Genomic DNA, 13,831 nt, shown 5'->3' with positions numbered 1-13,831 from the left:
CGCGTCGCTTAGTGTGTGCTCGGTAAGTCTCCTCCCTCATACTCAAATTTTCTGGGGAGAACCCTGCATATATCAACATATAACTTATAGGATGCACGAAGAGTGTCGGAAGTCAACCAAATTTTGACTACATTTACATGCATATTTTTCATAATGTATCATTTATCATATATCAACATACAACTTCTAGGACACATGGAGTGGGTCAACCAAAAAGATCTGGTGTACTAAATGAACTAACCACACAATTTTACCTACAGCTTTACAAGAATATATCTAGTAACAGGTAACTCAATAAGTAACAGGTATCCTGGATACAATTCATTTTATGGAAATAGTCATAGAGAGACTGAAATGAGACTGTTGGTAACATAAAAAGGAGATGGAATTCAGGCCCCAAAACAAGGGACTTGAACAGAAGTGGCAACTGTGAAAACATACAAGCTGCACTTCCCAAGTCTGGCCCCATTTACCAATACTGGGAGAACTGGGCTGGGTTCTACTGGTCAGCATTCATCACAATTGACTGTCCTTTACATGTACCGTACACACACAGCATGCTAATGTCTAATATTAGTCTGGAAATTATAACTCTTAACCTTACCCCTGCAGTGGTAGCCTTTGGTGCCAAAAACTGCTATTGGTTACAGGGTTATGTAGCAGGGACGAGGATAAGAAATGTTTAGAGAGTACAAGTCAAAATTGATTATTGTATGAAGAATAACTGTCTGATGAAAAATCTGACTAAGTTTGGAAGGAACATCATGTGCATGTATGCCTCGTATTTACATGGCTCCTATATTGTGTAAACAGGCCACATAGCACCACACCCCCACTGCATCCTGTATATGTACAATGTGGGTGTGTCCCTAAATGGTACAACTGCACGCATTCCCCTGTCACTATGTAAGTGTATAGGAATGGCACAGAGACAAAGTCCCGGGGAATCCAAATTTGCTACTAGTACTAGTGTAGAAATAAGCACTCATTCAAAGTTTACAGATAAACAACAGAAAAATATTGACATTATGTACATGTATGTGTGATGCGTGGAGATAAAATGAACAGTAAACTTGACACCAAATTCTCCTTTCTATGGTAAGAAGCAAGCTGCTACCAGTGTTAACTGGTCAAGGTTTAGCCTATTGAATTGGTATATACAGTATCCACTCCAGTTACTACTGTACCACATACCTCCAAAGCTGGTGCTTTACACTGATGAACTGAATTATACTGGTTGACCAATTCAGATTGCAGTTACAAGTTACCAACAGTAGACTCTGTTCACTGGATAAGCTTCTCTAGTTCTGAGTCCTTTATACAAGTTTGAGATGTATATCTGCATCTCATTTATGAGTAATACCATCACTATTACTATGACCACTTAGTGAGTATTGCCATGTGTGTGTGAGTGTATGTGTAGATATATATAAATAATCTTTGAGGTACCGGGGTACATCACTAATACACGTAAGACTGTGAATATGAAATCTAAAATTAATTTAAGTTGTCAATGCACTTGACTTAACAGTAACATTTACCACAAGAAATTTGCATCAGATTCAGAAGCTATCAATGTAATCTATAGACTATTGAAGTATTATTCCATGCATAAGCACTGAGGCACTGAAAATGAATTAGCACCAAATTGATTTATTGACAATTTAAAGTATGCGTAATCTGCAAAAAATCTTGAGCCACACTGGAAAAATTTCTGTCCCACATGAACAGATCCCCTCTGCATAGCCTCCGTATCAGGCTTATAGAACTGGGGGTTTGGTGGTCTTCCGCTGTTTTCTGATTAGCCCAGTTCTAAAAAAACGGGGGTAATTCAACCAGGCCGGCTATGTTGTCTATATGCAATCAGAAAATAGCACATAACACTTTTTTATTAACAGCTCCTAAAGACCCTGAAGACCCCCAAAACCCCCAGTTTTTGGTGTGCTATGGAGGCTACCCTCTGTATGCGCCTCTCACTACATCACCAGTTCCCGACTGTCTGGAGAGCTAATTTAGGACCAGGGGTGGACAACTGACGACATGACTCGCATACAAAACATGCATGGGGAATGCGACCGAGAAAAAAAACAGCCAAGTAGCCTTAAAAAATCCCTAAATAGCAGTAAAAATTTTGCTCTAAGTGTTTAAATTGTACTTAAAGATGCCAAGAGTACCATAAAAATACAGAAAAAAAGTGTATATAGGGCAGATATGATAGGCAGACGTTACAATGACCCACTAGCTAATTTTATCCCTCCCCTGGGTCTGCAATAATTAGTTTAACCGCTAGGAGTGTCCCGACATTGAGCGTGAACCGTTATCCACGTATCCTCATGTTTACGGCAATAACTCACCAACGGTAGATCGTATAAACTTGAATATCGACTTTTATGACAGAATAACGTTCAAGTTATCATAGCAAGTGCGTAAAAGTATGATTCTGAGGTAAAATATTAAGTAATTTGGTTGCCGACTTGGCGCTATTTGCCCTCTCAAGTGGGTGGGTACCCCAAAAATCGACCCGCTACCCCCACACATTTCCACAATTTTCCATAAATTAGCTCGATTTCGCACATCTTGTCGATTTTAAAGGTGACTACTGTTAGATCGCGATGTCTAGATCTGTACCAAACGACCGTCCTACCTTCGAAATCGATGTTTTGGCGGGAGTGCAGCGCCAAACCTTGCTGAACAGTTGACTCCTTTCTTGTACTTCTCTATGCAAATGACAAAATGGCGGAAGTGGCTCTTCCTTTTAGCGAAGGCATCCCCTTGAAAAATAAACAAACCTCATATAGATTCTACAGTTTACTCTAAAATGTGTAATAGAAACATGTATAGTTACAAGTATTTATTTGTATATATTATACAGCAGAAAATTGTCCCTAAATTTTATTATTAGATAAAGAACGAGTTAAAATTTTCATTTTGAGGGGAAGCAAATGGTAGATAGAACAGCCGATCAATTGCAGCTGACCCTATCGGAAACACTCCAGGAATGTAAACAATGTGACCCGGAAGTAAACTCCCAAACACATGTTTCTTTGTGTCAGCTGAGGTCTTTCACTGCTGCACCAAGGTAGGATTTTAGTTTAATCAATACGATTATAGTGGTTTAATCAAGTAGGTTTAGATCAAGTAGGTATCAAGGATCAAATTGAAACCACCTAGGTTTAAAGGAATTTTCTGGTGCTTTCTGAATCCTATGTTTTGTTCCTTAAAATTGCAAAACTGTCATATAATGACAATGACAATGATCTTTATTGCATGTTCTTGCCCATAGGGCTAAATGCATTACAAAGATATATGTATATATGTATATATGTATCTATATCTAATAGGTACTACATTCTACAACAATACTATCAAGACTGTTATCTAATACGGTAGTAATACCTATTATTCTATCTTAGTATCTATCCTACCCAGTCCGCAGAGATTCTTCTCGCTTTTTGAAACATGTGTATATGAAGTGGCAGAGTTCTTCTATAATGAGTTGATTGTTACATGACATTAAGTAGTTAAATATGGCATCTATCGCTTTATTTCTACACCATAGGTTAATATGTATTTTGTTGAAAAACAGTGCACGCTCCTCTTCATATAGGCTACATTCTACTAAGAAGTGCATTTCATATATCAAGTAGCTAGTGCAAGTGCCCACATAGATATTTGTAGTCAGTTTGTATTATCTTCAAGAGCTTTTCTGTTGAAAGCTCCTTGATTGTCTTGCTGCAAATTACCTCAATTTAAAAAGAACGTCTTTGGGTCAGAGTCAGAGTAAGCCAGTATTCAACGACTTTAACCATTTCAACTTTTGTTCATTTTGTAGTACTAGTACAATGTATTCAAAAACCATTGTAACAGTGGGGGGTTTATTAGGTGCTGCAAGTGACCTGGCTGAGGGGTTTAGACCTTTTAGTCAAATGGTTAGAGTGTGCGGTTAGCGCGCTGGTGCCCGGGTGTGGCGTGGGTTCGATCCCCGGCCCGGGACCAGGAGTGTCTTTCTGTTTCTACTCTCCTAATTCTTAAACTTTGTCCAAGATGGCTATGAGTTAAAATAACCTCTGTACACTGTTGTCTATAGTTTTTCAGAGAACAAGAAAGAAACCAACCACCATGGCAGAAAAAAGAAAGGCAGATGATGCAGAACCTATCACAGCACAGGAGCCAAAAAAAGCCAAGAGCGACGGAACAACAACACAAGAAGACCCTCACTGGGCGACACCACTCTCAAGTTTCCAAGGCTTCGAAATGATCAAAATCCTGAATGACCACCCCAAGAACAAGAGTGTGTTCGTCCACGGAAAGTTCAGGGGTCACGAGGAAGAGGCAGTGGTGATCTTGGAGAAAACGCCCTTCAGCGAGGAGACCCTACCATTCGCTCTGTCGGGGGAGACCAAGCTGAAAGTGGGTCTGAAGAACGACATCTACGGGAACTATCATGGCACCCCTCCTGCTCAAGTTAATGGTATGTTCCATAGATAGACCATAGATAGCTACTGAGTAGTTTTACATAACTTTTTGATATTTGTTAGTATACAAGACATTTAACTTCACCAAATCTAGATTGGTTTTCATTTGCATATAACGTTAAGTCAGCTGGTAGAATTAAATCAATGCTAGAAATAACCATTTTTCTATCACTGGTACATGTAACATATACATTTGTTAGTAAGCACATATTCCTACATGCAGTTGTACAACTGCAAGTCAAGTACTCACTGACTTTGTACTGCTGTGTGCGGCTTCATAACTTGGATCTAAAAGGTATAGTAACATTGAATGTTTTGCTTTATAAGCATGCCCGTAGCCAGGGGGGTTCGGGGGGTTCGGAAGAACCCCCCCACAAGGCTCAAAGGTCCACTTTTTGGTCCACTTTTAATGTAAAGGTCCACTTTTTGGTCCACATTTTCTGTAAAGGTCCACTTTTTGGTCCACATTTTATGTAAAGGTCCAAGATTTTTCTTGAAAAGATGGACTGGAATCGTAGAAAAACTGCTCTCTTTGTCATTGAATAAAAATTTATCTCTGATTTTCTCTTGGAAATCCTCTCAAAAATGCACGAAATGCCATTTTAGAAGGTTCATTTTTCAAAATTTTCCGGGGGAGCATGCCCCCCGACCCCCCTAGGAACCTCGCGCCTTCGGCGCTCGCCTCGCGCCTACGGCGCTCAAGGTCCCCTCAAGCAGTGGGAAGAACCCCCCCATTCAAAATCCTGGCTACGGGCATGATAAGCTATTATTCATAGCTATAAGGAATTAGAGTAACAATAGACATCCATGCTAACTCAGTGATTGCTCCCCAGGTATTAAGGTATCTGTGGTGTACCCAGCCACTCCCAAACACCTTGTGAAGTATAGTCAGCAGCAGACTTACCTGGTACAGGAGACAGGAGACGATTACAGGAACATCACTCTGCCTTTCTTACAGGCAGAGGCTTTCAGGATACAGGTGATATAAGTTCATTATAACCTATTATAGCTCCAGAGTCCTACATCCTCTCCGCAAATAGGATGTAGGACTCAGGAGCTAGAGTAGGTTTGGTAACCAGGCTAATCTAACTTATAAGTAACCGTTACTAATTTTTTTTGTGAGTATTGTGAGAGCCTTATGGGGTTTTAAAATGTTCATGCTAACTTTAGATATGACAGCAAAATTTATGTGCCTTGGCTAGTGTACACTTACATGTACTACCAGTAACAACAACACACACACACACATATACTAGTAACACAGACACACTTACACACACTCATGCACACATACACTCACACATCACACACACACACACACACGCACACACACACACACACACACACACACACACACACATACATACACATTTACCACTCACAAACATGTACGCACTTGCAATCATAGATGCTCAAAATCTTAACAAAAACATTACAGTTTGATTATGGAAAGTACATGTACATACATGTGCATACATGTACCATGTTTGCTGCCCACAGTGGGTGTACAACATCTTGGAGCACAAGCAGGAATCAGAGAGGATTGTATTTGAGGATCCTGACAAGGAAACCGGCTTCATTCTTCTGCCTGACATGAAGTGGGATCTTAAACAGGTATGGATTTGTCACCCATAGTTTATTCCTTCCTAATTTGTGTACATTTTGTTTTTCAGCTCATACTTTCTCTAACCCCTTTAGACCTCTTAAAGTTAACCCTTGTCCTGCTGGCAGTTTTTACACCACATCATATGTTTCAATGATTTGATGTCTTAAGCAGGTCATAGAACCCTGACTTTTTTTGCCCTTTAAACATAGTTAATTCTGCATTCATTGCGTTTCGCTGCGGTGTGATGCGTTTCACGAGAAATTCCCCCAAATCATACATATACAAGGTGCTATCTAGATGGTACTGTATTTGCAACCCATATATACATGTATATGGGCTCAGCAGGACAAGGGTTTTACTAGCTTGAAGCCAACTAGAACTGCAAGCTACAGCAATGCATTATTTGTGAAGGTGATTGTCAAAAAATACCATTTCGAAAGATAACATCACATTTATTGATTTGTTGTTTCCAGGTGAATGACCTGTACCTCATAGCCATAGTCCACAAACACGGTATAAAGTCCCTACGAGACCTCACCGCTGAACACCTACCTCTGCTGCACAACATCCTCAAGAAAGGACAGGTTGGGAGATTTTGTGTCTTTTATTCTACTGTGTGATTTCTAGGTTTCAACAAAATTAAAAATTGAACCCTACCTTCCAAGCATGATGACTGCAGTTCTAAATCCTAAGGGATTATGTAAAAACAGACCATGAACAATTATATATCCTATTCTATACCTACTGGCTTCCTTTTGTTACTTCTGAACACTATATATATTATACACATGTATTTATGTATTTACCAGTATGTAATATATTTATGTAACGTTACTTGATACATGTAGCTTTTCAGCTTTTTCGGACTAAGAAGGCAGAAAACCTTTGCTATGGCCAGAAGCTACTCTGTAGCTATAGTATAATTATATACATGTGTGAGTGAGTGTGTGCGTGTGTGACTTCGTTCTTATGCCTACAGTAAGTCTAACATTTTTTCATGCCCCCAGGAAGCCATCCAGGAGAAGTTTTCCATCCCTCCGTGTAAGCTGAGAATCTACCTCCACTACCAGCCGTCCTACTATCACCTGCACGTGCACTTCACTCACCTGAACTTTGATGCACCTGGAACAGGTCGGATATTATATCATTTAAGCATAAACTACTCAAAGCTACCCACAATAGATTTTACACACATTACAGTCTTGACCTGCCATGTACTCGGACCACTTCTTGTGGGTGTAGTTCTTGTATTGCTTCTAGACTGCACTAAGTCTTATTTTATCAACACAATATATTATAACTACTTATTAGATATACATGTATTTGAATTATGCTTAACCTTCTATATTGATGTATTTTTTACTTGTTATTGACGATGTAAATTTTGATGTTGTATATATATGATGTTGTTTATGTGTTTTTGTATGGGGGAGGGCAACTTGTAAAGGTGCGTATGACGATACCGTATGTACGTACCTGTTTTGCCCTCCCTTTCACTTTGTGAAAAATCATAATAAACAAATAAACAAATAAACAGGTGTGGAGCGGGCCCACCTGCTGTCTGATGTCATAGAACACCTGGAGATAATGCCTGACTACTACAGCAAGAAGACACTTGCTTTCTGTCTCCGAGAAAACGATCAACTGTTGGCAGAGTTCAGGAAGGCTGGGAGAGTACCACAAAAATCTGAGTAGTCACTATAATAGGTAGGATGCATCTGTCTGTTTTATATCCAAAAAGGACCAAATGAATAGTCTAAAACTCTGTAGTCATTTTAGTGTACCGATGTTGTTGAATTGATGCTTTTAATAGTACATGTACCTCAAAAAGCTGTTTGAGAATTCACAACAAGAGGTATGTTGATGAAGGTTAGACATCCAGGTAAACAATATTATTCAAAGACAAATCAGACTTAGACCTCCATGCCATTGAACACCTGGAGATAATGCCTGACTACTACACCAAGAGGACACTTGCTTTCTGTCTCCGAGAAAACGACCAACTGTTGGCAGAGTTCAGAAAGGCTGGGAGAGTACCACAAAAATCTGTTTGAGTAGTCACTACAATAGGTAGGATGCATCTGTCTGTTTTATATCTAAAAAGGACCAAGTTAATAGTGTAAAACTCAATACTCAAAGGCTGGGACAGTACCACAAAAATCTGTTTGAGTAGTCACTATATACAATAGGTATGATATATTTGGGTACTACTCTGTATGTTTTACTCTGTCTGTTTTATATGTAAACGGACCAAATTGATAGTCTAAAACACTGTTACGGTAGTCATTTTAGTCAACTGATGTTGAATTGATGCTTTTAATGGATAGTCTATTCCTTAAATAAAATGCCAGGAAAGTTTGTTCACTATATCAGTAAAATGTCATTGATATAAGCTGACCTGCTTGTTTTAGGCATGAAAGATGTGTGAGATCAAACAACAGTCTTGTTCATGTATATTTGAAACATGAGGTACCATTCGTCCATTGCAGTAGTTAGTTGCTTGTTCATTTGTTTGTTTCTTGAAGAAAACTAAAGAACAATTCTGTTAACACTTGTGAGTTCTGTCTGTATCTGTCTGTGTCAGTATAGCCGGTATAACTGCCCTTCGGTGTAACACACCAGCTTCACAGGCACGCAGCGCGGCGGCAGCTGGCTATATTACACCGGACGAGTTGTTACACCTAACCCTTGAACATCTAACTCTTAACATTGTTTACAGCTATCCAATGACAATGCCCCTACTGTACTTGGTCACAGTGAGTTCCACTCTGTGATAGTTCTAGGAAAGAATGAGTTTTTGAACACCTCAATCCTTGGTTGATAACTCTGGTACTTGAAGGCGTGACAATTTCATGTTCTTTTCTCAGCTGGTACATTGTATTAGGTACTTAGTACTAAGTAGTTGCTATGGCTTCGGCATGATCATCGGCTGAATGAGGAACCCGGAGAATGTGACATAGTTGTTCTCGTCGCTGAAGAGCTGCGATCCCGTTCCCAGGCGCACCCAGATCTCGTCCCCGGGTTCTAGCGTGAGGACGGCAGAGTTGCAGGTGGAGGTGTAGTCGCCCCGTGGCCCGTTGTACACAGACACAATGTGTTCTCCAGTCGCCTGGAATGTGTCCCTGGTAGAAACAGTTAAAACAGTAGCCTTAGTTTAACATTTTTCATTTTTCCCCATTGCCAGGCACCCACTCTACATGCACCCTATTTGATCGGTCCCTAGCCCAACAACAGACCTGATCAGCCATTCATGTTTACCAACTAGCTAGCTGCTGCTATCCTCTACCAGGCTTCGGGAGACGGCTGGAAAGAGTAGAAATCGGTCAAATAGAGAGATAACATGCCGAGGGAGTTGGTCCGCTAGAGAGTACATTTTGCCGCAACCGAGAGAACATTTGGAGTGTGACGACAGCTGAGTTACCGGTGGAGGTGTAGTCGCCCCGCGGTCCGTTGTACACAGACACGATGTGCTCCCCAGTCGCCTGGAATGTGTCCCTAATAGTAGTAGCAACAGTAACAAGGGAAATCGTAGATTTGAAACCTCCGGGGTTTTTTGTGTTCTATTGGTTTAGGTTATTTGTTTGTGTGTAGTATGAAAGTTATGTGCGTAATATGTTTGTATGTGTTTGATGGCTACTGACGGTTGGTTCGGTATGGACTGTTGATTAACGTGTCTCACAGTCTGACAGCCTGCACCGTCACCCGCGCCATTACCCCCGCCGTCATCCCGCGCCGTCATTGCTGCGCCGTCACCCAAAATTTTTATCGGAACCAGACACCCCTCTGTTTGACCCCTTTTGAATGCTAAGACCCAAAACTGCAACCGCCCCATTCCTTAACAACATGGTAATTACCATTTTCAGCATGGCGGGGGTGTCCGGAGCACTTAAAAACCTTTTATTTCGACGCCCATAAACACATATGCAATTAAACAAAAACGTTCTGCATCATCTGCAGCCCAATAGCAATACGTATACCGAACCACAGACAAATCCGTCCAGCCGATCGCGAGAAACAGCTGCTGACAGAAATGTTTCGAACCATAGTAAAACCTCCTCGCGGAAGGATATCTCCTTCCCCGGAGGTAAAAACAGTTGTCATTTAATCTACATTTTCTATTTTCTTTTTTACCCATTTTGCCAGGCTTTGGGAGGCAGCTGGAAAGAGTAGAAATTGGCCAAATAGAGAGAACATGCCGGGGAGTTGGTCTGCTAGAGATTACAGGTGCAGCAAACTGTACTCTTTAGCAGACCAACTCCCCTGCCATGTTATCTCTCTACTTGGCCAATTTCTTCTCTTTCCAGCCGCCTCCCGAAGCCTGGTAGAGGCTAAGACACCCACCTAATATCCACCCATTGCTCTGTTTCTTCTTCTTCCATCTCAAACACATAAGATCAATGACCATGACCAGACAGCTTTCACCATGGTAACTAGTGTTGTAGCAGACACCCTGTCGCATTGGGTTACATTATGTAGTGGCATGACACGATCTGGTCACCATATACTATGAGTTTGAGTAGGAATAAGCAGAACTGTAGTTTGTTAGGCTAGTGACTGATCAAAAGCTCCAGGTGAGAGACTTTCTTTGTGTTGGATCAAAAGTTTTAACTTTAAATACATTAACAGTTCAGCCGTACCTCATAAGGGACAGTAGACACCCCGACCTGTCGTTGCCCTTCATGGCAGTGAAGCTGAAGAAGTAGAGACCACCGATGGGGGCCACGAACTTTCCCGTCCTGACGTCATAGGCTTTCTTAATGTTGGTGTGCACAATGTCATACACCACAGGCTGGTCTGCATCACTCTGGAGGTATTATTAAAATGGTCCTTCCATATTCATCATGCAGATATGGTCCAAATTTACAATATTTTTATCTATATCCAAGTTACATGACTCCGATACATCTCAAGTATGAAATTACATTGTGATTATGTTTTAATCTGGTCTAAATTTAATGATCTTGCATCCATTGAATCTGCCATAGTTTGTATATGTTGTAAATTATAATACATGTACATGTATAAGTATGAAATATATGTATATCATAAGTATGAAATTCCCATCCCTTGAGGGGATAGCCTGAATTCCATCTGAGTTAGGACGTTGGGGAGGCCACTTAACATAACTAGATTTCAGGCATTTTCAGGTCTTGTCCTTGAATCTTGATCATCTTTGCCCTTTCCACCAGCGCTCACCTTGTCCATCCCAGACGACCTTGCCACAGAGAACCCCACCACCATGGTGGGAAGGATCCCCACCCCAGGGGCACCCTTGAGCCCCCGAGGTCCCGGGACACCAGGCACCCCAGGGGGGCCCTGGATACCTCTCCGTCCAGGCATGCCACGCGAACCTGCAAGAAAACAAACATCACAGTCTGCTTTCGATGTAAAGAACCCCTCAAACAGCAATCTTATTATTTTTACCTTCACAGTTTCTTCTTCTTCTCCAGAAAATAAGGTCAACGACCTGAACCAGACGTCTGTCACCATGGCAACTGGTGTTAGGTTGCATGATGTTGCAATTTTATAGCAGGAGGTATTTAAACTCCAGTCTGACCATATATATGAATGTGTCTGAGTAAGAATTAACAGTGTGAAGGTAAACATTATGCATTTGCTTTGAAAATGTTACCTTTCTAGTAATATTTAAGGGACAGTTTGGGTACTGGACGTTCAGAAAAGCCTTTCTTTAACCACCGTTGACGAGAGGAAACATATTTTGGTGTTGTCACCCCTATACTCACCCCTTTCCCCCGGGTGCCCCTTCTGCCCCGGCGTGCCCTGTGGTGCCAGGACGGTGATGTTGTTCACATTCGTGACGTTACACTGTCGGCTGCACGTTCCGAAGTCTTCCTCGGGAGACCTTCTAGTTCTACTCTGTTCCACGACTGAACGGGAAAATGAACTCCTCACGTACAGAGCAAGAAGGAGACTAAAAATAACCACCGAAAGTTTAGAACTTCTCACTCTGACGACCATGATTTTGGCTGAGACCTAGAGAGCTTTCCAAACCAATGTCAATGTCATCTTTGAACTTTGGAAGTATAATCAATTTGCTATTTCTGTATGGTACACATACGTTTCTTGGCGCGATGACAGGGGAAAGTTCTGTAACACTGATATTTTCTTTCCTCCGACATTTGTTCGTCTGTCTTTCCTTGGTATACGTACCGGTCCAAGGACTTGGGTGCCGATATCACGTATTATCTTTAGAAAGTTTATGCACGGAATAATGTTATATTATGCTACATAATTTGATTATAAACATAGACAAGAAGAGTCATATGAAAGTTGAGTGAAGTCAACCATTCGTTTTTGAAACTTAAAAGCTTTATGTTGTTCTTACCCCCAAATTCAAAGTCTTCTGTTACGGACCTGCAGCGAAGGTCTACATACTCTCCAAGCAGAGGTTCAGAGGGTTTGGCGTGTTTTTAGACTTTTATTTTACGCCAACCTGGTGTACAGATACCAGTGCAGAAAAGAAAGCCCGATAAAAAAACACGCCTAAATACGCCAAAACCCAAACCTCTGCTTGGAGAGTAGCCAAGGTCTATAGGGTTCAAGTACTAGAGACTAAGCATTGATTCTGACAACACATAGCACAGGCAGACTGAAAAGAAACGTTGTATCTTTCTTTATTTTTCTGAATATATATTTGAACTAATTTTAGAATTGGCATTTACTCATTTTATTTTATTTTCTAAATTTTGATTCTTCTGTACCTTAAGTTCATCACCAAGAGGAAAACAACTGCTTAGTGACAGAATATATAACTTAAATTTAAAATGTTAAATGTAAAACAGAAAACGTGTACAACAACTCATGCAGTCTTTCAAGACTGCTAAACTGTCGAGAGTATGCTTAGTAGATCTATGCACATTGATTGGCATAACATTATTATACATCGAACTTTAACTTTCTTTACCATTTCTTCTTGCGTAACTATACACGTGAAATGCTGGCTTCAATTGATCTCCCAGCATAGCAAAAGCTGATAACAAACTTTGAAAGGCCCTTGTCATCTGATTAACTTTGGCACACCTCCTCGTCTTGCCGCGAAAAACTAAGGAAAAAGGCTACACTTTTGCTGTGGACGAGTAAAGATCACTCTTTCTCTACACCCTAGTAACTGTGTAAGTGCACGTTACTTTCTGCTTTTGGAAGTTATAACTTGCTATATTGTCCACCCATTTACTAACTCATACCTTATCGGTACTTACTACAGTATTTTGAGAGACTTCTATTTTTAGTAAGTTAAAATGTGATTTAACCATCAAAACACAAGAGAAATTTATGATACTAGTAACATCTCCAACTTTCAAACACTTGTTGCTTGGACATTAGGTACATTTTTGTCAGACAGCAATGCTCACACTTAAGTGATAGGGGGCCTTATGGATTTTTCTATATCCTGATGTTTCCTTGGCTGGTCGGTGAACGTTAGACATCCAGGTAATAAGATACGCAAAAAAAACAGTTACTCAAGCAATTGGATATGATTTTACTCAAACAACTGGATTATCATTTTCCAAAATAATATCCATATATAGTGGCGTCGTGTGGTGTAGTGGTACATCACTGGACTATGAAACGGGGAGACCCGGGTTCGATTCCGAGTCGTACCCGAACAAGTCCGAACATGCGCCGCGACGTTGTACCCTTGGGAAAGGTACTTTACACGACTTTCCTCACTTCACTCAGGTGTAAATGAGTACCTAGCTTCGGCTAGGGACGTCCCTCGGATAGGACG

General features: G+C 40.8%; 3 protein-coding genes across 3 annotated transcripts in view; 1 reads left to right on the top strand and 2 right to left on the bottom strand.

The window, feature by feature from the left end:
• LOC109484484 (spectrin alpha chain, non-erythrocytic 1-like) overlaps positions 1-2,732 on the bottom strand; it is a 77,992-nt gene extending 75,260 nt beyond the window's left edge. The window contains exon 1 of the mRNA XM_019787753.1: positions 2,645-2,732. The gene's annotated coding sequence lies outside the window, so the exon portion shown is untranslated. The remainder of the gene's footprint in view (positions 1-2,644) is intronic.
• A 1,361-nt stretch (positions 2,733-4,093) lies between these two features.
• LOC109484414 (m7GpppX diphosphatase-like) lies at positions 4,094-7,821 on the top strand. The gene is made up of 6 exons (XM_019787661.1): positions 4,094-4,471; positions 5,309-5,454; positions 5,976-6,089; positions 6,555-6,665; positions 7,089-7,212; positions 7,619-7,821. Exons 1-6 carry the CDS (start codon positions 4,120-4,122, stop codon positions 7,774-7,776), a joined length of 1,005 nt encoding a protein of 334 aa, XP_019643220.1. The 5' UTR covers positions 4,094-4,119; the 3' UTR covers positions 7,777-7,821.
• A 1,165-nt stretch (positions 7,822-8,986) lies between these two features.
• On the bottom strand, positions 8,987-12,060 carry LOC109484282 (complement C1q tumor necrosis factor-related protein 3-like). The gene is made up of 4 exons (XM_019787540.1): positions 11,826-12,060; positions 11,278-11,432; positions 10,719-10,885; positions 8,987-9,203 (listed from the first exon to the last, which is right to left on the bottom strand). The coding sequence occupies exons 1-4, from the start codon at positions 12,058-12,060 to the stop codon at positions 8,987-8,989; spliced, it is 774 nt and encodes a 257-aa protein (XP_019643099.1).
• Positions 12,061-13,831: the final 1,771 nt, after the last annotated feature.

The sequence above is a fragment of the Branchiostoma belcheri genome, unplaced genomic scaffold (assembly GCF_001625305.1).
Source record: "Branchiostoma belcheri isolate BF01 breed outbred unplaced genomic scaffold, Haploidv18h27 scaffold7, whole genome shotgun sequence".
Classification (NCBI taxonomy): domain Eukaryota; kingdom Metazoa; phylum Chordata; class Leptocardii; order Amphioxiformes; family Branchiostomatidae; genus Branchiostoma; species Branchiostoma belcheri.
The sequence above is the reverse complement of the archived record's forward strand: the minus strand, read 5'-3'. Positions and strand labels throughout refer to the sequence as shown.

Coding starts and splice junctions, on each gene's coding strand:
- LOC109484414 (XM_019787661.1), top strand. CDS start 4,120: ATGGCAGAAAAAAGAAAGGCAGATGATGCAGAACCTATCACAGCACAG. Junction 6,090..6,554: donor TGAAGTGGGATCTTAAACAG/GTATGGATTTGT, acceptor TGTTGTTTCCAG/GTGAATGACCTGTACCTCAT. Junction 6,666..7,088: donor ACATCCTCAAGAAAGGACAG/GTTGGGAGATTT, acceptor TCATGCCCCCAG/GAAGCCATCCAGGAGAAGTT.
- LOC109484282 (XM_019787540.1), bottom strand. CDS start 12,060: ATGGTCGTCAGAGTGAGAAGTTCTAAACTTTCGGTGGTTATTTTTAGT. Junction 11,433..11,825: donor GGGGCACCCGGGGGAAAGGG/GTGAGTATAGGG, acceptor GTTTTCTTGCAG/GTTCGCGTGGCATGCCTGGA. Junction 10,886..11,277: donor GGTCGTCTGGGATGGACAAG/GTGAGCGCTGGT, acceptor TAATACCTCCAG/AGTGATGCAGACCAGCCTGT.